The 23,895-nt window shown below is 34.6% G+C and overlaps 2 protein-coding genes and 1 long non-coding RNA gene across 9 annotated transcripts; 2 read left to right on the top strand and 1 right to left on the bottom strand.

Moving 5' to 3' along the window:
* Positions 1 to 3,911: 3,911 nt before the first annotated feature.
* LOC114191482 lies at positions 3,912 to 13,240 on the bottom strand. 5 transcript variants are annotated; one of them, XR_003605944.1, is made up of 5 exons: positions 13,133 to 13,240; positions 12,085 to 12,300; positions 10,889 to 10,956; positions 10,654 to 10,710; positions 3,912 to 4,189 (listed from the first exon to the last, which is right to left on the bottom strand). It is a non-coding gene; the product is annotated as an uncharacterized LOC114191482 (long non-coding RNA). The 5 variants fall into 5 exon arrangements; XR_003605941.1 differs by lacking the exon at positions 3,912 to 4,189 and adding an exon at positions 8,839 to 9,178; XR_003605942.1 differs by lacking the exon at positions 3,912 to 4,189 and adding an exon at positions 9,186 to 10,534.
* A 224-nt stretch (positions 13,241 to 13,464) lies between these two features.
* On the top strand, positions 13,465 to 23,739 carry LOC114191481. 3 transcript variants are annotated; one of them, XM_028080666.1, is made up of 4 exons: positions 13,465 to 16,123; positions 22,596 to 23,176; positions 23,270 to 23,303; positions 23,468 to 23,739. In XM_028080666.1, exon 1 carries the CDS (start codon positions 13,564 to 13,566, stop codon positions 15,400 to 15,402), a length of 1,839 nt encoding a protein of 612 aa, XP_027936467.1. In that variant the 5' UTR covers positions 13,465 to 13,563; the 3' UTR covers positions 15,403 to 16,123; positions 22,596 to 23,176; positions 23,270 to 23,303; positions 23,468 to 23,739. The 3 variants fall into 3 exon arrangements, with proteins under 3 accessions (XP_027936467.1, XP_027936466.1, XP_027936468.1); XM_028080665.1 differs by having other exon boundaries at positions 22,200 to 23,176; XM_028080667.1 differs by lacking the exon at positions 22,596 to 23,176.
* LOC114191386 (putative disease resistance RPP13-like protein 3) lies at positions 15,442 to 16,644 on the top strand. Its single transcript, XM_028080557.1, has one exon. The coding sequence runs from the start codon at positions 15,442 to 15,444 to the stop codon at positions 16,642 to 16,644; it is 1,203 nt and encodes a 400-aa protein (XP_027936358.1).
* Positions 23,740 to 23,895: the final 156 nt, after the last annotated feature.

The following is a 23,895-nucleotide window of genomic DNA, read 5'->3' as shown; positions in this document are numbered from 1 at the left end:
ATTTATGCAATGTAGATGGTGGGAATATGTTTCAATGAGTACAAGAATGCATGAAGCATATGCAAAATCACTAAACACCATTAAACAATCAAATTCACACATAAAACCAGTATTATGCAGCAGAAACTACTTCACATCTTTCACCGCTTATGCAGAAAATTTATATCATGAGATGTTCTATGCATATATGGATTGAATGATGGAATGATTATGCAAATAGGTTTAAAACAATGTCAATTGAGGTTTAAAACAGAAAATTTCACAAAAGAATAATTGTAGAACGAAAATCCCTACAATTGTAAAACCTAGAAGACCTAACTTCTAAATCTGGACTAAGGTGAAAAACTGAAGTCAAGACTGAATTGATGCCACGACCATGATTCAAATATACCAATTAAGATTGAATAATGATCAAAACTAAACAAAAATGCAGAAACTAAAAATCAGAAAAACTAATGCTAGAATGTGAAAATGAAAAAATAACCATATCAAGTGAGGGAATATGTAACAACAACTAGTCTAGAATAACAAAAGAAAATCATGCAAAAATATGAAAATGATACTAGAAATTATGTAGAAAATTTTTTAGAATCTAAGTGTAAAATGTGAATGGAATGTTCAAATCTATGTGCAAATGATTTTAGAATGATGCGAGATGAATGGTGAAGGTGTACGAAATCATGGAATAATTAATGGGACATGACCCAGTTGCTAGAATTTAGTAAAAAGATGCGGAAATATGAAAAAAAAAAAAACTGTTCGATGAAAGTTCTAAGAGAAAGTCAGAAAATGTACAAAATGTTTGTCAAAATGCCTCTCAGAACTAAAACTAAGCATTATGCAATGCAGGTGGGAAAATGTTTGAATGAGTATAAGAATGCGTGGAACATATGCAGAATCACTAAACTACCCCAAACTACTAAATTCACGCATGAAACTGGTGTTTTGCAGCATAAACTACTTATATACTACTTAATAGCCTTCACAGCTTTGCCAGCAAATGTGTATCATGTAATTTTCTATGGACATATGGAATGATTATGCAAAAATGTTTAAAATAATGTTAATTAAAGTCTAAAACAGAGAATTTCACAAAAGAATCATTGTATACTGAAATTCCCGACTTGCATGCAAGAGTAAAAACCTGGGCATAACATAAAGCACAGGTTTTTTAACTACGGGTCTAGCAAACGAAAAATTTAGATAGGATCCAATCCAATAATATCTCCCCCTTTCAAAATCGGACATGAAGGTTTCCTCTCATCCGACTCAAGTATTTATACAAAATAAAAAAAAACAAAGGTCTTTCATTTTCAAATTCTATCAAATTCGATAAAAAAAATTTTAATCTAAAATAAAAAAGGTTTACTCTTTACTCAAGTTCTCAATCAATCCCGATTAACATTTCATTGACGGATTTTTTTCTCATTGGTTTTCTTAATTAATTATCCAAGTTGTGTAGTACTTGCATACAATTTAGAGTTTCTTTCGCACGTGAGGATCTATCTCGATGTGCTTTTTACGTACATGGTACATGAAATATGAGATTCACATAACAAGATGTTATCACAATATATTATTGTGGAGTCTTGAAGAGTGATGCTTAAATCTTCCATCAGTATCTTTGCCGTTGAACTTACTCTAACTCCGAAGAAGAACGTGAAACAAAGGATACATGAACCAAAGATCAATAAACAGGACTAATGCTAGAATCTAAAAATGAAAAAATAACCTTAAAAAGTTGAAAAAATTAGTAAAAAGATACATAACTATGCAAAAAGACATTGTTTGATAAAAGTCATAAAAGAAAATCAGAAAATATATAAAGTGTTTGTCAAAATGTCTTTTAAATCTAATCAAAATCGAGATTTAAATAGTAAAATCGTCGAATTTTATAATTTTACATGTACAGTTTATATTACATGTATAATCATAAATATAGTATAATCGTAATACAACAGAAGTGCGGTAAAATAGTGTACAAAATCATAAAATATGTTTCTTTCAATGCATTCAACATAAATTCAATCAAAACCTAAATAAAAGTTAAAATAATTAGAAATTTTCATTGTTATGTATTGTCACCGCATTTCATTTAATTAAAAATTTATATAATTATTAATAAAATTTATTTTTCAATTAAGAATTAATATAAAACTGTAATATCACACCATCACCCAACTAAAGAAGTATTTAGATAATCTGATAATTTTGCATACAAAATATTATATAGAATTTCCTAAGTTTTGCACTCATAAGTATGTGATATTCAAAAATAATGGAACCATAAAGCAATCAGCAGCGCACTTCATCAGTTAGATATTTCCTAAGTATTTCAGGACAAAAGGATCGATTACATTCGCCGGAAGGCCAGTCCTATCCTCTTGAAGCTCAACTTTCAAATCCTCACCTGTTAATTAGCATTTCACAACCCATTGAGTCAAAGTCCACGGCAATCAATTGAAAATAAGAGACAACTACGTCTTTTCTTCCACCGGTTTGAACAACTAGAAGGAACTGTCAGAAATTCAAACCTTCAATTTGGCCATTGGCAATGGTCAAAGAAGCATTTTTGCTGGCAATCAGTTGGCAAGAAAACCCATTTGCAACGTCCACGTTCCAAGCAATGAGAGATTCAGTGACCCAATAAGCTCTGGAGTAAGACAGCTATTCTGCATCTGGGTCATCATACATGTTTCAACCGCAGTTAGAAATTCCAATAAAGGGTTGCAGAACATGAAATGAGTTGTGAATGCACCAATTTAAGACTGGAGAAAAACCTGAGAAAGTGAAGCAGATTGTTCCACCGAGGAAGAAGAATTAAGGGAACAAGAAAGGGGTGGTGGGGTATGGAGGCGAAGTGGGGTTGCTTGAGAAGGAAAGCTAAGGTGGAGAGAAGGGCAAGGGAATGAGGAAGGAAGATGATAATGAAGGTGGGAGACTGAAGGAAGAGAAAGACAAGGAGATGATGATGCTAACAGAAGCATTCTTCTTCCTCAGATCAGATGAGTTGAGTGAACCTCAGTCATTCCATTTATGTTGTCTTGTTCTTCATGTCTATGATTACATTTGTCGAACAAAGAAAAAGTATACATGCACGTGTGCCGTGTAGCTTAAACATATAAAATGTTTAGACCTTTTTCACTTTTACTTTCTACATATCTTTCAGGATTTCTTAATCGCCATCGCAATGAAAAGGGAGAATGACGAACCAATTGAGACGGGATCGATTTAGAATAAACTAAAATTACATTTCTATACCAAAACATTATAATTTCAACTTTTAAAAATGTACAACGTACTCAATTTTTATTAATCATTCAACATATTTTTTTAATTTGCTCCTAAATAAGATAATAAAAAATATAAGATAATATCTTTCATAAATGTTTCTCTTAAAAATTTAAAAGATATTAATTGAAATAACAAAAAATAATAGTAAGAAACAAATCAATCATACACACAGATAAAACTTCCTTACAAATGTTATTAAAATAACTATCTAATAACTTAACTTAATTTTTAAGATATGGATAGCATATATTTATTATTTATAAATTTATAAATATAATGATATTTTATTATAATTGTTTTAACTGTTCTAGTTTTAGTCATTATTGTGTCTTATAGCAAAGAAAGATGTTTATCTAGGTGGAAAGAGTCCTTATGAAATCTAAGTCGCGCTACGTACATTAAAAGACACCATCTTCAATTATCTCACCCCCTAGACTAAGTCGATTACTATCGGTTTTCAAGTGGGTATTCATTTAGAGTCTCACCATCGAGTAATATGGTAATATGAAGAAAAAACAACAAAAACGTACTATATGTTATGAATTAATAATCGTTCATTGATTTGATACAATTAGTCATATGATTGATATTTATCATATGATTCATTACTCTTTATGTAATATTTTGTATTAACTATTTGATTTATATTCTATCATTTCCTAGATTGTATCAATAAATAAGACTACTCCTATTAGTAATAAGACACACAGAAACATTGTTCTTTATTCTCTCATTCTCTATTTTTTTTTCTCTCCTTATCCTCTTTCTGATTAGCTTCATTTGCTTCATTTCATAATTTCATAACACATTATCAACACGATGCTCCAACCAACTGAGGACTGGAAGCTTTTTCTCTCTGACGACAGTGCTCTGCGTGTCTCAATCCTTGCTAGTTCTAACCATGCGAAACGTTGCAAAATTTGGATTTGTGATTACAAAGAAGAATAATTATATTGGATATTAAATGTTGAAATATGCAATGAGTCATAGTGATATCATTAAAGAAAGAAATAAAGCATCTGATCATCTAATTTGTTCTTGCAAGAACAATATTGTGAATAGAGATTTCACAAATATTATGAATTTATTTCATGTCTTTGTATGGTTGAACAAAGCAATGAAGCTTTTGATAAAAAATCACGAGATTCATCCAATCTGCTCCATTCCCAAAAGTGAATGTAGCAATACATAGTATGAATTTATTTCATGCCCTTATGTGGCTGAACAAAGCACTGAGCTTTTGATAAAAAATCATGAAACCTGTCCAATTGGTTCTGCTCCATTCCCAGAAGTGAATGCAACAACATTTGATTTATATGATCATGATATTGATTATGGACATTGTTATAAAGGAAATTTCAAAAACACATTTTGTCACCAAAAGTGGCACAATAATGTGAAAAAGGGAAAAGAAAATTGTGAAAATATTGGCAAATAAGATGAAAGTATATATTATCATTACGATAGTAAAGGCCATTTGAGTTGTACTTGTCGTGTACACCAAAGCATCTTACAAATAGTAGAAACACATTTTTGTTTATAAAGATGGTGATTCTGATTATGGCCATATAGATGCTACTCATCTTGATATTATTATTTTATTTGCTAAACCAAATGGAAGCATGAATCACCTAATTGGTTATGAAAGTGTTAAACAAAGATTTTATCATATTGATATGTTTATATGAAGAATGAATGTTGACATTAACACCAATGATGAGGATATGTGTTTTATTAATAGTGCAACAACTTATACAATTCTCAAGAGTAATACATTTTTTTCTCTTGTTTGGTAATGCGAGATATCAATGTTAATATTATTTATAGTATAACAAATATATTTGAAGGCTCCAGAAGAGCTATTATACTTCTACCAATAAGTTGAATAGAAACTTAACTTATTAAGTTTCAAGAGGATATTTGTCTAAATAAATATCATATTGAGACAAACAATAAAACAGATATTAAAGATCTTTATATCTCTACGATTGAGTTGTAAAAAAAAATGTGTATTAAAGAAATTATGCACATTCTCTTATCAATGGACACCCAAGGGAGAGTGTTATGAATTAATGATCGTTCGTCCATTGATTTGATACAATTACTCATATGATTGATATGATTATTGATACTCGTATGATTCATTACTCTTTATGTAATATTTTGTATTAACTATTTGATTTATATCATTTATGGGTTATCATGTTGTATCTATAAATAGGACTTTCTTTTTACCAAGTAATAAGATACACAGAAAAGTTGTTCCCTATTCTCTCATTCTCTATTCTTCCTCTCCTTATTCTCTCTCTTATTACCTTCATTTCATAATAGGCTTAAATACCTTTTTGGTCCTCATTTTCGTAGTGTTTGTTGCGGATGGTCCTCATTTTGACAAAATGTTTAAAATGGTCCTCATTTTCGCAATTCGTGTTTTATTTGGTCCTTTTCTGTAATGCCGTTTAAATCATTAACGGGGCATTGTACAAGTGGCATGGTTTGTATTAGGGTGTGTTACGTGTACTGTATAAGTGTGGTAATTAGATATTTGAGGATAAATAAGTGAGCTAGGATTTTGGTAAGGAATGTTTGGGCAGTTGGTGAGTTTTGGCAATCTTGTTCCTCTATTCCCAATTGATGTAGCTGTAGAGAGATGGCAGTTATGAGGATGGCAAGAACTCCAAAGAATATTGGTAGAAAATTTTGGGTACAATCTGTTTTTATTTTTGTGTTAATAATAAATTGGTTTTAATTTTTGCTTTATTGATTTACAGAGTGGTGACTTTTTCAAATGGTGGTGTTGATGAAAAGGATGTCATCATCATGACACAAATGAGGTAGATTAATGATTTGGAGAAGTCATTGAAGGTCGGTGAGAAAAGGCTGCAATTAGTAATAGGGTTCACTTGTGTTGTTATTGTATTATTCGTACTGTTATTGTGTGTAATCTTTTAAAGTTCAATATGTTTTGTACTATTGTTAAATGAAGAAATGAATTAGTTTGATTATATTGATATTAATCCCAACATGTTCAAAATTACATCTTAATCTGAGCATTGAAGTAAGTGATATTGATCTAAGCTTGGGAAAAATTAAATTGATCTAAGTCTGGAAGAAGTTAAATTCATAACATTAATTCATCCTCATCAAAATCTACTACATCAATGTTTGGCAAAAGTGAAATTGAACAAAGTTTAAGGAAAGTCAAAATGCAGTACATCAATAATGAATTCTACATCAGAAATTCCAAAAAATAACTAAGATGTTTGTAGATGCTATCATGGCCTCCTCCTAATCTGTAATTTCATCCTAAATTGCTGAGATGGTTCTTCTGGTGTTGGTAGTAGTGCTGCAAGGAAGAAGATCGGGACTGTAACATTCCTATATAATGGGATTGCAGGAAGAAAAAGATTGCAGCAACACCAATTGGTAATGGAGGAACAAGATTGTCAAAACTCCCCAACTACCCAAACATTCCTTACCAAAACCCTAGCTCACTTATTTATCCCCAACTATCTAATTACCACACATGTATAGTACACGTAACACACCCTAATACAAACTGTGCCACCTGTACAATGCTCCGTTAATGATTTAAACTGTGTTACAAAAAATGACTAAATAAAACACGAATTGCGAAAATAAGGACCATTTTAAACATTCGGTAAAAATGAGGACCATCCGCAACAAACACTACGAAAATGAGGACCAAAAAGGTATTTAAGCCTTTCATAATACTAGAGAAATAATTAGAATTAAAGAGTTGCTTTTGGAGTTGTTACCAATAGGTCTCTTAGGTCTAGGATGGATGGAGAGACTTGGGTAGTTGTGTGTCATGGAAGGGTTTACAGTTTGCAATTTTATCGGTAGGTGTGCTTTCGCTTGCAGAGATGATTTTCTTAGTGAAATGTATGAGTGTTGAGGTTTTGACCAAAGGTTTATAATCAAGAGAGGAACAATTTTGAGATGCTGACCAAAATCAACATTGCATGTTGCACCTTTTGGGTGATGCGCATGGGTGGTTGGATATGAGGTGCCGAACCACGTTAGATTTTAGATTTCTTATATGCTTTAATTTATATTTTATGTTCTTAGTTGTATATCTATTTCCACTTCGAGAAATTATTTTCTTAGTGCGTGATTTTCAACTCTTACCATGAGTAAGGTCACTACATTAGCTTATGCACAACATCTCCTCCAAACCTTTGGTATAATTTTCAATTTTCGCTCTTTTATTCTTTTCCGCTCCTAAAGACTCCAAAATTAGTTAGTCTACTAGCATCAAACACCACATACCACACACTTCTTTCTTTCTCCTTTAATAGCAGTTTTGTTGTCTTGAGAGCGAATGCCCAAAGCATAGACAACAGTCCAACAAGCTGACAGATAAGCCAATCACAACTAATTGCAGCCATCTATTAGCAGTGTACTTTCTTTTGTTGCCAAGAAGTATTCGGATCACTTGCAGCAACAAACTAACAAAAAACCAGAACTCTTATTTCCAATATTTTTCATAATACTTTTATCAGACCCAAACTAATACCACCTATTTTTTTCCTGAATGTATCACAATCAAAATACTGACAACTGAAAAACACATGTAAGTAATGCTCAACCTGCATACAACAAGAAAAAACTGAAAATATTTCATACACAAGAGACTCAAAAAACTAAGAAAGTGAAAGAGTTGTAAATGAATGAACTGTCCACGCAGGGAGTATATATATATATATATATATATATATTATATATTATATATATATATATATTATATTATATATATATATATATATATATATATATATATATATATATATATATATATATATATTATATATATATATATATATTATATATATATATATATAATATATATATATATATATATATATATATATATATATATATATATATATATATTCATAACATGTCTTATATACACCAAAACGAAAAAAAAATTCTTCTTCTAATTTAAATTAAAAAATAGAAATTTCTTTTTGAAGAAAATTAAAAAATTAATTATAAAAAATGGAAAAGAAAAAAAGAAAAAAGAAAAAAAAAGGCAAGAGGTTAGATTTTGTTTTTGTGATTGGACCATTTTTACTAGTAATTTTAAGTGCGAGTAGAAATTTTCATTATTATATATTGTCACGACATTTCATATAATTAAAAATTATTTTAATTATTATTAAAATTTAATTTTTAATTAAAAATTAATATAAAACTTCAATATCACGACCTCATCTATTTAAAAAAATACTAAGATAAATATATAATTTTGCGTACAAAATTATAATTTTGCGTATAAAATATTATATAGTATTTTCTTTAATATTTAGATCAGCCGTTTACATATGCATATATAAAGTAGCAATATGCCAAATTAGAAGGCTTTGGTCAAATTCTAATTCAGGGCTCCAATAAATAATGACAATTCCTTCTATGAAGAACTCCATCTCCTTTGTAAGTGCACAATTTTTTATAGACTTTGTTGTCTTTTGCACTTCAGGATCTCGGGGCACTATTTTTTGATGCCTATCCAAAATATTAGATATGAAGGTTTGCAGTTTTGTCCACAAAAAAATGCACATGAAACGTTTGTAGTTTTGTCCATCAAAAATTGCACGATAATTCATCCTTCAATAACACAACATCTCCACCCAAACATTTAGTATAATTTCCGATTTTCGTGTTCTTTTGACCATTTCTTTTCCATTTCTAAAGACACCATAGAGTTAGCAAGCCTATTAGCATATAACACCACATACTTCTTTCTCCTTGAATAACTGATGGTTCAACACATTCACCCAGTTTAGTTATCATTTTGCAAAGTTCATCCCTTTGAGATTGCGGAAGCTCATTGATCTCAACACACGTCTCTTAAAATCTGATTAGTCATATTTCGTTAGGCAAGCATAGAAGATCATTTAAGGATAATATACAACATATAACAAAAATTGAAAACAGATAGAATCCATGTTGTACAAAGAAAGCATCTTGTATCCTTTCATTTGCTATTACTATTTGAGAATGATAGGATGACACAGGAGTAGATTGAACCATCAACCTAACTTTATACCCTTCGTCTATCTATTCAGCCAAGTCGTATGAGAAATAGGAATAATTTGGTCTGAGGTTTAGGGGAGGCCGAATGGATTCTTCAAACTTTTTGATGCTAACCAACAACAATGACCAAGTTAAAATCTTGAGTGATCTCAATAATTGAAATGAGTAATTAAGAAGTTGAAGCACATTGACCAGAACAAATTTAGCTGACTATAAGTCTTGACGAACCTGTGAAATCTCAAACTGTTTAGTGATATCTAATTATGTCATTAAAAGCCAGACACGGGTGAGCAACTCACCCCTAAACTAAGTTACTTACCATGATTAAGCCAACTACATTGGCTTTGCTGCATGGCACAACATCTCCACCCAAACGTTTAGTATAATTTTTGATTTTCATTCTTTTGACATTTATTTTCCGCTTCTAAAGACACCATAGAGTTAGCTAGCCTATTGACATCAAACACCACAAACTTGCTTCTTTCTCCTTTAATTGCTGATAGTTCAACACATTCACCAAGTTCAATTATCATTTTGCAAAGTTCAGAATATCATAAACACATCCATCTCAGCACATGTGTCTTTTATTTCGATGGACAACAATAAAGGATATTTAACAAGAAGATACAACGTATAATTGAGACATTTGAATGCTTGATTATCTTTCAAACTTAACTAAATTAAATTGTGACACAAGGTTAGACCACATGTTATTGTGTGTCAGGCTTAAAGGTGTTTGAAGACCTTACATGAACCGTAGATAAAATCCAATCCTAATTCCTATGATTGCTTAACTAGAGCATCCTGCATTCCTGAACATGTTATGTGTTGTCACCTTGTCTAATTAAAAACTAATACAATTATTACTAAAATTTATTTTCCAATTAAAAATTAAAGCAAAGGTGCAATACCACACCACCACCTAACTAAAGAGATGCGCATATAAAAGAGATGCGCATATAATATTATAATTTTGCGTACAAAATTATAATTTAAATTATAATTTTACGTACAAAATTATAATTTAAATTATAATTTTACGTACAAAATTGTAATTTTTTGACACAAGATCTTTAGACACCTTTAGTGTGTTAGACTTAAAGATGTTTGAAGATGTGAAATGAACCGGTAGATAAGATCCACTCCTCGATTCATTTGATTGCTTAAGCAAAGCATTCTGCAACTCGATGAGAGTTAAACAATGACAATGTATATCTCAAAGACAATAACTCCAACTCATGTTTTCCAAAAAAAAAATGCAAGAGAAACAGAGAATTTTGAGAATATTTATGATACCTTTAAGCTCACAATGTCAAATAGGGTTTCATTGTCATGAGCATAAACATAATTGATCTGCAAAACAGATGTCAATTAAATAATCTCATTAAAAAGGAAAAGTCTGTCATTCCCTTCACATGGTTGATAGTGATGTTCAATACTAAATTTAGTTTCACGACTTTTCTCAAAATACAGAACATGTTTAAGATTTAAGAGAAGAACAGTTGAGGGATATACAAGAGAATAATCTTACCGTCTCTATGGGACATGAGGCATATGGAGTAGGTGTCCCATCATATGTTAATATTTCTGACCTTTTACCTGACACCATCAAAATGGAGCTATCAGACAATATTTCTTGTGCAAAGAATGATCTCATAAGAGGTAAAATATCTTTTAATTATACTAGCATGGTCAGCATTCAGTGGAGAAACATTGAACAATCCACTCATATATAATAGAAAGAGTCTTCAAATTTATATCTCTCGTCTCATACCATCTTTGTCCTAAAGACATATTTAATCACGCTTGATTATAATTTTTTAAAATTCACAAATTAATTTCATTTTGTGTTATATTACTTTTTTTTACATCAAAATTAGATCAGTCCTTGCTAGATTCAAATAGAACCCATGAAGCAAGAATTAGTGGCACTCTTCAACCCATGCAATGCAAGCGAGCCAACAACTCCAAACACCTCAGTCTCATACGACAAGAACTGGCGTCTGATTGCTAACCTTAGTAGCAGCTGATACCTTTCCCACTAACCACTAATACTTCCTTCACTACACATATCATAATTAAATCCACGTGGTATGTCCCAACATTTTGAACTTAAAAATAAGAAATCCAGATAAAGACAAACATATTTGATTATTCCTGCTACCATTACTGGAATGGTAATATAAAAAAGTTTGCCACCATTCCATGAGATCTGAATCACAGGAGCAGCTACTATTAGTTGGGAGATTAACCCAAACAAGTGCCGAAGCCATAACTCATTATCCTCACAGGAATAGAGTGTGATTGGGCCACCAAGATGCAAAAAAAGGAAGGCTACCCAGATTATGAAGTTCGGCTGCATTAATGGATTTTTGCTGTCTTTGGAAAGAATTCCAAAACATAGGTAGAAACCCAGCTAGCCAACTGATAGGTCAACTACACACCTAATTGCAGACCTCTATTCGCCATGTACTTTCTTCTGTTGCCAAATAGTATTAGGATCACTTGCAGCAACAAACTAATCAAAACCAGAACTCTCATTTGCAATATTTTCCACTATCAGATCTGGAATAATACCATTTAATTCTATTTATCTTGAATGTATCATAATCAAAGTAGTAACAACTGAAAAACATATGTAAGTCATGGTCAACGTGCATAGAAACGAAAGGACTAATAATATTGCATACATATAGATTATGGAAAGGAACAAGACTGAAGTTTTACCTGCAAACAACATTGTGTGTTGTGCTTCTCCTTGATCTCTCGATACTATGTTTCAAGAAATGCCACAAGTTGCAGTTGGTAGCTGAGAGAACGCCCAGCTCAAGTGGCGTTGTAAGTTTGGGGACTGAAAATGGTGTAAGATAAAGTCTTTCTCCTTTTTTCCAACAACCAAGCATATTAGCCAACCAACAACCATAAACTAATTCTTCTTGTGACCTAAAAAATATTCAATATACTTAAAAACTATATATATTAAAAATAAATTCTGTTGCTTTCATTGTGTTAAAAAAAGACAAGTTATAATTATAACCGTAGTTATTTGTATTTTTTTTTCTTTTTTATTGAAGAGTTTTTTGTTTTCATTTTTTCTCTCACGTTTTCCCTAGAAAAATGTTGACATAAAATTTCTAATTTTTATTTTAATTTCTTAAAAATAAACCATTTTAACAATTTTTAGAAGACTTGTCCAAGCATGCAGGTGATGGTCAACTCAAATCATATCGTCACACGTTCTGTTTATCAATGTACGGGTTAAAATGGAACAATTGAACGTGTTGCTACTGTTGACCTTCGTTTATTTTATTTACTTTATTTTCCATTCTTCTCATTCAACCAAACCATACAACTTGCCATGCCGAAAAATAAAAACTAAGCCATACAACTAGCAAATTACAAATCCATCTTAAAATTATCGTTTGAAGGTAAACAACAGTTTTCTTCTTCTACAAATCACACAAAAAGAATTGGCAAGTCCTGTGTGCATTTCTAAATAAGTTATTTTTGAATATATCTATAAGTAGAGTATTTGTGAGAAGTATTTCATTTGACAATATTATATTTTAATTATTATTGATTTTAAAACTTACAAAAAATAGAACTTTTGAAAGGATCCGTGTCTTTGGTGTGGATCTTGGCAAACTCTTAGCACAACTGTGCTGACACAAGTAATATAATTATAAATAAAATTCAATGCTATGAAATTGAGTAACCTCCTTAATAAACATGAATTCTTCATATTCAATTATCTAAGAATAATATAGTAACTCACCTATGAATTACTTGTGGCGGTTCTTCACGTCAGACCTGGCCTGATTGTTGCTACACTTATCACGCATCCCATAAAAAATGTAGCGTTTGTAAGATAACAATATTTTTCTTCCACTTAAAAGATAAAAAATTTATTTTTTATTTTTCAATTTGGCCGTTTACCAGATCTAGAGTACATCTCAGGCGGCATTAATAGCTGTTCGCATACTGAGAATAAAAATAGGATTAGTCCCAATAGGAATATCTGGAACCTAACGTGACGCAACCAGAAATCTTGATTTATGTTCTTTAGTTTGATTGGAGTAAAACATTTAAAAAAAAGGTGAATTAGAATTAAGTTAAACTAATGGAGTTATTTTGCTGACTTTTAACGAGTATTGAGACTGGTTTTGTTGGTTTGAAGCCATTCCTGACACAGAAAGAGGCCTCACCATGTCTAGCTCTCATTCTCAACCAGCAAAGGACATGTTCTCATCAAGGGATGAAGGCAAACCACCTAAACCTTCACGTAAGTCTCCACCGGAATCAAGGAAGGATTTCCATGGTTTCCTAAAAGGCAGCAAGTCTCGTGCAGCACCAGTAAAAAAGAGTGACTTGGGTACGAAGAAGGGCAAACAAGAACTAGATTCCTTCGGATCAACTAAGGATTTTCATGGTTTCTCAAAAAGCAGCAAGTCTACTGCAGCACCAATAAAAAAAGGTGACTTGGTTACAAAGAAGAAAAACAAAGAAGTACCTTTCTCCGAAATTGTGGATAGAATGATAGTTAGTGCCAGAAGCCAGTACCTTCCGCTAGAAGAAAGTGACTTGAATACGACCACGAAACCAAAAGAACTAAGTGACTACCTAGAAAGCCTATCTAGAGCTGAAAACGTAACAACCGCAAATCGCTTGCTATCAAGGTTTTCAGGCAAACAATCAGGTGTCGACATTGAATATTCTGCAATCCAAGCTAATCGCAGAATGCGGATCGCCGTAGAAGAACTGACTTATCTCCGTGCATTCTTACGTCACTTTGATTACAACAAAATCTCCGATCACGATCAGATGGAGTTCGTAGACAATATAATTCATGAGATTAATGATGCAGAAGAAGTGTTATATTCCTTACCCATCAAAGCATACAAGGAGAGACGGAAAGGAATTGAGTATTTGTTAGCTAAGCCTTGGGTCGCCACAGAGCTAGAGAGGATCATCAACAGAATGAGGAAAATCAGAGAGTTAATAAAGACCAATATGCAGACACAATTAGTTGTGACCGTGGAAACTCCATGTTTGGGACGGGAAGAAGATAACACAGTACTGGAAATGTTTGATTACATCCTGAATGGAAATTTAATTACACGGGAAGATGTGATCGAGACCGTACTAAGTTTGAGAGAGGGGTACCTTGCCGACACGTACAGTCTTATTCTGTCCAGTTACGATTCACCAGGAGATTGGAGCCAGAGTGAAAGGGTGTGTTTGCTAGAGATAGAAGACATTTTTTTTTATACTGCAAGTGTTGCTGAAAAATTCATTAAGAGAATAGAAAGGCCTAGAAATGTCTGGGCGGTGCTTTATCCTTTTGAACAACATGGTGTGGAGATGAATCTTATGAAAGAGATTGAGCATATCAATAGCAAGTTTGGAGATGCAGTTTACAGAAGGTGGACTTTCGGAGATGGAGGAAAGCTACTGATGGGAGACATCACAGGATCAAGTTCAAAACGTCTTACCTTTTTTGCTCAGTTTGTGTCTTCCTGGAGGTTTTTGAACAACAATTTGAGCACAACTAGAAGATATTTAGCAGTGATGAAAGCTTTTTTGGATGATATTGATGGCACGGTGGTGGAAGGCCTGAACCAGAGACAGAGAGTGTGGGTGGGACAAGTGAGAGAGGTGACTCGAAAGGGATACTGCCTTGTTGAAGAGGAGAATGGGTTTTTCTTTCTCCTTAGTAGAATTGTATTCGCCAAAGACATAGATTACTTGTTAAATGAAATCATTGATATCTCCAAGAGAAAGGAAATTTATGCCATTGCGAATATACAGGGTGAAAGAAGAAAATCATTTCCTTCTAGCCCAAGCATTCAAGGGTCCGAAAGAGAAATCATGGTTGAAGTTGAACAAGAAGGCGATAATTCTGGCGCGGAGGAAAGTCCACTAATTGCACAACCCAATACCTTTTCGTATCGGCATATCACAGAGCTCGAAAAAGAGTTCCAATCAATCAAAGGAGAAAAACAATTGATGAATGCTCTGTTTGATGATGTACAAGAGATTGGATAAGAAGAACTAGACGAAAGATCCAAAATTTGGGTGGAGCAAATGAAAGAAATTGCCCCTGAAATTGATCTTGTCATTGAAGAGTGCGAACGTGAATTGAAGCATGTGACACTGTTAAACAACATTTTGCAATCCAAGGCGCGGTTTCATATCATAAACGAGATAAAAAGGATAAAGAAGAAAATAAAAGATGTCTGCAGAAGTAGAAAGGCATATAGTTTAGTTCAACCTCAATCCCGAGCTGAGTCACTGTGCAGAAAGACACAACCAACTCTCATTGCTAAAGAATCCAGAATGGTCGGGTTTGATGAAGACGTGGAGATTTTGATGGCCCAGTTACTCTCGGATGAGAAACACCGGGGCATTTGTTCAATAGTTGGAGCTAAAGGCACGGGCAAGACCGAACTTGCGAGGTTCATATCTAGAAACAAAGTTGTTCTATCTCATTTTGATTGTGTCATATGGGTGACTCCAAGTTCTTCAGCTGAACGGCTCAAAAACAAAATAGCCAAGAAGGCTGCTGAATTAATTATGGGAGGTGAACGCGACACATGGACAACACAAGACGTACTCACAACCTTGGCGACGAAAAGGTATCTCATTGTTGTTGATGGCATCCAAACTCTCCATGTCCTGGATACCTTGAGGGAGGCCATACCGGACAGGTTAACAGCAAGCCGATTTCTTCTTACCACTCGCAATGCAATTATACTACAGAGAGCAGGTACTACTTCCTCCTTTGTTCACCCTTTACGTTTATTAGACGATAAAAATAGTTGGATTCTGTTTACGAGAAAATTGAGCGTGGAAATGAACTCCGATCCAAAGCTACAAGAAATTGGGAAAAAACTTGTGGCCACAAGCGGGGGGCTACCACTGGAAATACTAAAAATGAACAAACTGCTTCTGCGTAAAAATGTGGCTGCAGAAGACTCGGCAAAGGTGCTAAAGCAAAACCCATGGTCTGAAACACTTGACACAGTAAATACCAACTTACCTTCCTATCTAAGGAGATGCTTATTTTATTTTGAACTGTTTCCGGCTAATTTTGAGATTCCTGTAAGAAGATTGGTCGCTCTGTGGGTGGCAGAGGGCCTAGTGACTCTTGGGGAAGACCAAGAATGGCCACCAGAGCTGGTAGCAGAAACGTACTTGACTGAGTTGATAGATCTCGACATGGTTCAAATTGCCAAGAGAAAACCCAATGGCAAGGTCAAAACATGTCGTTTCCCTGATGATTTATAAAGAGCCCCTGGTGACATGAGAGAGAGTGCGAGAAGCATGAAAGAGAAAGCGTGAGGGAAAAGCTTTTCTTCTCCCTTGAACGAAGCAACCCTAGCAGCAGAATTTGGGGAAAATGGTTGAAAGATAAAGATGGATCAGCGTGGAAGAAAGGAAGAGAGCATAGACTGAAGGTAAGAGAAAACACTCTTTTATTCCAGTGAATCTGTTTTTCATATGTATGGAATACAAACGGGATTCTATCTTATATAGATCCCGATACATAAAGCGTATAACAGACAGGGAAAAGAAAACAACTTAACGTAATAGAATAACGGAAACCCTCAGTTGTAGGGTTTTAATATCCTCCCCTCAAGTCGGATGGTGTATATTCATCATACCGAGCTTGGGAAGAAGAGTTTTGAACGACGTGCGGTGAAGCGCTTTGGTGAAAATGTCAGCTGGTTGCTCGGAGGAACGAATCGGAAGCAAGTGGAACAGTTTGCTCTGAAGTTTTTCACGAACAATATGACAGTCTAGATCGATGTGTTTCGTGCGCTCGTGGAAGGTTGGATTATGGGCAATCTGTCGTGCTGATTGGCTATCGCAGTAGAGGGTGGATTGATCAGTGGTTTGAACTTGTAAATCACGAAGGAGGTAACTTAGCCATTGTAGTTCACAGGTGGTAGTGGCGAGGGCCCTATATTTGGCTTCTGAGGAAGATCTAGAGACTGTGTTTTGCTTCTTTGATTTCCAGGAAATCAAAGATGTGCCTAGGAACACACAGTAGCCTGTAACACTCCGTCTTGTATCGGGGCATGCAGCCCAGTCAGAGTCACTAAAAGCCTTGATCTGGAGTTTGTTAGATGCAGCAAAGAAAAGTCCATTAGCAGGACTTGTTTTAATATATCTTAGAATATGTTGAGCTGCTTGATGATGATGGATAGTAGGGGCCTACAAAAATTGACTAAGTAAGTGTACAGAATAACAAACGTCAGGTCTAGAATTGGTTAGGTATAGCAACTTCCCAATTAGTCTTCGGTACGAATTTGGATCCTTGATGGGATCAGCTTTCTCAAAGAGAACTTTTGTGTTGGTCATGAGAGGACTTTGGCTGGGCTTACAGTCCAGCATCCCCGTTTCGGATAAAATGTCTAGAGCATATTTTCGTTGACATAAATGTATTCCTTTGCTAGATCTAGCCACCTCGAATCCCAAGAAGTATTTCAAGGATCCTAAATCTTTAATTCTGAAAGCTTTGTGTAAGGAAGTCTTCACTTTCTCAATCTCTGTTATAGAATTTCCTGCTAAAATCACATCATCCACATAGACAAGAAGAATTGTAAAGGAACTTAAGTTATTTTTAGTAAACAGAGAGTGGTCAGATTGGGACTGTATGAAACCAATAGAAGTAAGAAAAGAAGACAGTTTAGCAAACCATTGTCGACTGGCCTGTTTCAGCCCATAGAGAGATTTGGTTAACTTGCATACTTGACCTGGTTTAGGGATTTGTAGCCCTGGAGGGGGATCCATGTATACCTCTTCATCAAGGCTTCCATGTAGGAAAGCATTATCGACATCAAGCTGGTGCAAATACCAATTCTTTGTGGCTGCAATGGCCAACAAAAGTCTAACAGTTGTGAGTTTAGCAACAGGGGAAAAAGTATCAATAAAGTCGATCCCTTCTAATTGAGTGTAGCCTTTGGCTACAAGTCTAGCTTTGTGTCTCTCAATGGTGCCATCAGAATTGTATTTTATCTTAAAAATCCATTTACATCCTATAGGCTTCTTTCCTTTAAGGAGATCAGTAAACTGCCAAGTCTCATTACTTTCAAGAGCTTTTATTTCTTTGTTAATAGCATCAATCCATTTGTTGTCTTTGCAAGCTTCAGTATAAGATTGTGGTTCATGATAAGTAGAAACAGCAAGAGTGTACTTTAACTGCTCTTTAGACAGAGAATTATATGAAAGAACAGAACTAATGGGATAATTGGACTTATAAGCAGATTTGTTATTCATAAAACGTTTAGGGTTCATGGAATTGTTCACCTGGTGTATATAATCCTTTAGATATGAAGGAGCCTTTCTCTGCCTTTCAGATCTTCGTAGATTAGTATCTCTAGATCCTTGACTATTATCACTAGGCTGGTCATTGTCTTCATTGGTGCTAGAAATATCACTAACAGAATCAGGAATAGATTCTGTTTCAATATTATCCTCAATATTTTTTCTGAGAAAAGTCTGGTGCAGATCCTTACTATTATTAGGGGAATGATCCCCTTCCTTTAATAGGAAGTCTGAGTCATGATGATCACCATTGGTCTGAATGCACTGCTCCACAGCCTTGAAAGGAAAGATATTTTCATAGAATATAACATTCCTAGTGATAAAAATTTCTCTACTTAAGGTATCAAGGAGGACATAACCTTTAATCCCAGTTTTAAAACCTAAAAACACACATTTTCTAGCTCTTGGGTCCAGTTTGGTTCGATTATTATCAAGAGTACTGGCAAAACATAAAGTTCCAAAGACTTTAAGATTGAGAAAAGTAGGAGGCTTCTTATATAAAATCTCATAAGGACATTTGTTATTTAGGACAGCAGTAGGTAATCTATTAATGATGTGAATGGCATGGGTAGCAGCATAACACCAATAAGCTTTAGGCATGTTAGATTGAAAAAGCAAGCTGCGAGTGACATTTAGAATGTGTTGATGTTTCCTCTCCACAACAGAGTTCTGTTGTGGAGTTTCTACACAACTTTTTTGATGAGTTATCCCATAGGTATCATATATATCAACACAATTGAACTCAGGTCCATTATCAGATCTAAAACACTTAATGGTTTTGTCAAACTGATTTTTAATATGGATTATGAAGTTTTGAATAAGTTTTCTGGTTTCGGACTTGGCTTGCATAAGAAAAATCCAAGTGTGCCTAGAATGATCATCTACCACAGTAAGGAAGTATTTATGGCCATGAATGGAAGGGATGCTAATGGGTCCCCATATATCAAGATGAACAAGATCAAAACAAGAATCAGAAACTGTATCACTTTTGCAGAAAGGCAATTTATGTTGTTTAGACAGATGGCAAACATCACAAACATCAGAACATTTAGATTGAACATAAGGAAAGGCTTTACAAATATGTTCTGTAATTCTACGGGCAGGGTGCCCAAGTCTATAATGCCAAGTATCAATGTTACTTTTAGCACAATTCAGCATATTACATGGAGAGAAATCAGAATTCTTAGTAATAGGGAAGCCATTAAGGTAGTATAAACCCTGGTTGAAGTCAGCTTGCCCAATCATCTGAGATGTAGTATTGTCCTGTATCTGACAGCACTTAGAAGAAAAAATTAGATTACAGTTCAAATCCTTGATCAAGGTTTGAACTGAAATTAGATTAAAGGAAAATTCTGGAACATATAATACGTTGAAAAGAATGAGTTGTTTAGAAAATTGTACAGTCCCTGCAAAGTTAGCAGTGACACTGCTGTTATTAGGCAATTTAATATATACAGGTTTTATTCTGTAATAGGTGGTGAAATTTTCTTTATTTTGGGCAACATGATCAGTTGCACCAGTGTCCAAAATCCAGAGATTTTTACCTTGAGGAATCTTGTCAGTGGGATTTGTGTGTGTGTATTTGGTTGACGCTGTGTCCGGACTCGTCAGAGTCATTTATGAGTTTTAACAATTTCTGCATCTGCTCTGATGTCAGCCCTTTCAGAACATCATCCTTCATGTTCTGTTTGTCAACAGGCTCCTCCCTCGTATTTAGATTGCAAACTTGTTGCTCTCTTTTATCTTGATTCTTGTTTTCTTGGAGAGTGTTGCTGTATTCATTTTTCTGCTTGAACCAAGGGGGATAACCATGTTTAGAATAACATTCTTCTACCGTGTGATTCATTTTATGGCAATAAGAGCACTGTTTGCCATAGTTTGGATTTCGACCTCTCCCTCTTCCATGAGACCGAGGACCAGAACTCGAACCTCTACCTTGACCTTTCCAGCCATTCTGTTCTTGAGACTTGAAATGCCTTTCAGAGGTATTAAGGAGGATCTTGCTCTCAGAACTTGTGCCAGCTGCACCATTGTTTTGCCTTTCTTGTTGCATGATGAGAGAGTAAACTTTATTCATGTTAGGCAGGGTTCTAACAACAGAATTTGAGTCTTGACAGTGTTATAACTATCGTTCAAACCTTTTAGGAAAGGTATCACATATTCCACTTCCCTTTGTTTGATGAAAATTCTTGAAAGATTGCATTCGCAAGGCCTACCACAAGTACAATTAACAGGCCTTAAAAACTCTAATTCTTCCCAAATGATCTTTAGATCAGTAAAGAACTGAGTAATACTCCTTTCTCCTTGTCTAGGAGAGTGCATTTCTTGAAGAAGGTCTGAAATGCGAAAATAATCCCCTTTTGTGAATCTCTCCTTCAGGTCATCCAAAGGTCTTTGGCAGAATCAATGTAGATAACACTTTCTGCAATTTGAGGGGAAAGAGTCCTAATGATCCAAGACAAAATCATGACATTGGCCCTTTCCTAAACTTCATAAATGGGTTCATCTCTGGCAGGAACTCTGATACTGCCATCCACAAACTTTAATTTGTTTTTGGACATGAGAGCTCTTCTCATATTTCTGCTCCATGAACTGTAGTTAGTTTCATTGAGAGAAGGTGATACCAGAACCTGTCCTGGGTTCTCTCCAGGGTGTATGTAGTATGGGCTGGTAGGGATGAGAGATTGATCAAGATCCATTCTTTGGAGATGCTGACTTGCACTGCTAACCTCTGTTTTAATTTCTTTGCTGTTGATGGTGTCTTCCATGGTGCAAGAACCTTTCTTGCAAGTTGTTGACTATTGGGCAGGGGATCAGAGTGGGCAAACGGAAACAGAGCAGGCTATGAACCTGCTCTGATACCATAAAGAGCCCCTGGTGACATGAGAGAGAGTGCGAGAAGCATGAAAGAGAAAGCGTGAGGGAAAAGCTTTTCTTCTCCCTTGAACGAAGCAACCCTAGCAGCAGAATTTGGGGAAAATGGTTGAAAGATAAAGATGGATCAGCGTGGAAGAAAGGAAGAGAGCATAGACTGAAGGTAAGAGAAAACACTCTTTTATTCCAGTGAATCTGTTTTTCATATGTATGGAATACAAACGGGATTCTATCTTATATAGATCCCGATACATAAAGCGTATAACAGAAAGGGAAAAGAAAACAACTTAACGTAATAGAATAACGGAAACCCTCAGTTGTAGGGTTTTAATAGTTTACGTCAAATCTTGAAATCCACCAAATCTAGAATTCCTGAAGTCGGGACTAGCACAGATTTGGAGGCAGTTCCAAAAAATTCCAGAATACGTCGGGTAGCAGATCACCTTGAAGTAAAAGATATCTGGCATACACATATTCATGATAACATTAACACCTATGCCAGAGACTGCACTTCCCTGAGAACCTACTACAAGAACGTTCTCTCCTTCTTGTCCTTCGATACCCGACAAGGAAGTAAGCCTGGGCAAGACATAGGAAACTTTCTGAACCTGTGTATTTGGAACAATTGTCTTCTACAGTTGCGGGTGCTTGATCTAGAAGGCGTGTACAAGCCCAAGTTGCCCAAAGACATTGCAAAACTTCTTGGATTGAGGTATCTTGGCCTAAGATGGACTTATCTAGAGTCACTTCCGTCGTCTATAAGTAGCTTGCTGCAACTCCAGACTCTGGATCTGAAACACACTTACATACAAACTCTACCAATCTCCATCTGGAAAATGAAACTGAGACACCTGTTCTTGAGTGAGAGTAACCGCACCAGATTTCCACCCAAACCAATAGGTATCGACATAGGTCGTTCTCTACATGACCTCCAAACATTGTGGGGAGTTTTTGTAGACGAAGAGACTCCTGTCAAGGGTGGTTTAGACAAATTGGTCAACATCACTAAATTGGGAATAACATGCCAATCACAGGTGAGTGCAGTGGCTGACTGGATTGTGAAACTACAATACCTCCAATCACTTAGGCTAAAATCAAGAGATAAACAAGGTCGACCCTCGCAAATACACTTGGAGTTTTTGAAACATCACACTAATCTCACCGACTTGTATTTGCTGGGAAACTTGAACACTCCGTTGAATCAGCTCTTCCTTCCTCCAACGCTTGTTGTGCTTACCTTATCACATTCGAAACTAGTGAATGATCCCATGCAAATTTTGAAAGATGCGCCGAATCTTCGCTCGTTGTCTTTACTTGCGGAATCCTACCTGGGACGAACTATTGTTTGCACGTCTGAAAGCTTTTCTCAACTTCGTGTCTTGAGAGTTTGGAAGTTGGAGCAATTAGAGGAATGGAAAATAGAGCAGAAAGCACTTCCCTCTCTGAGAGAACTGGAGATCCGATTATGTCGGCGCATGAAAGTGCTTCCTGATGGATTAAATCATGTTAACAGTCTTCTTGAGTTGAAGTTGACAAACATGTCAATGGAAATTAAAACTGAAAAGCACAACATTCCGTGGAACTGTAAAGTCCACAGAGATGATTCCGTCCAATAGTGAGTTACTTCCCTTTATTCTTCCTTCGTTTTCTTTCTCTTTCAGCTCACATTAATTGGTTCACTAATGCAAAAATTTACTATGTTTGACAGTGAGGAGCAGTTTGTCTACACTGGTTGATTGAAGGTAAGTTTGGTTCTTCTCGTTGAAGTCTTTTCTTGAAAGAATCTGTACCTTTACATGCATATATATATATATATATATATATATATATATATATATATATATATATTTTTTTTTTTTTTTTCTACTGTGTAATCCAAACTTTGACTGAGGGAGTTGCTTTATAGGCTGCAAGAATTTGCGCTGACGCATGTTCAGAGAGAGTTGGTGGAAGAAAATTCAAGTTGTTTACAGTGATGTACTACGATGAAAAACAACGAATAGCGTTTGTAAATTGTAAGTACAAATAAAGAATACAAAATTATCTAGTAGATAGTGTTTAATATTAGTGTTAAGACTACTTAAATGCTAAGATCACATGTAATTAGATTGGAGAGCAAGAATTTGACACGACACTCTTTTTTTTTTATTATTTGACATTATCCTTCTCTATCATTCACTTTCACTTTTTTTCAAAAATATAAAAATTTTCTTTTCTTAACACTATTTTAAACTTATAAAAGTCATTAAATGTCAAACAACATTTTTCCGATTAGATTGTGTCTTTTAATATTTCTTTCGTTTCCTTAGTTATACGTTTAAAGAGATCCATGTA

The sequence above is a fragment of the Vigna unguiculata genome, chromosome 7 (assembly GCF_004118075.2).
Source record: "Vigna unguiculata cultivar IT97K-499-35 chromosome 7, ASM411807v1, whole genome shotgun sequence".
NCBI classification, from domain to species: domain Eukaryota; kingdom Viridiplantae; phylum Streptophyta; class Magnoliopsida; order Fabales; family Fabaceae; genus Vigna; species Vigna unguiculata.
The sequence above is the reverse complement of the archived record's forward strand: the minus strand, read 5'-3'. Positions and strand labels throughout refer to the sequence as shown.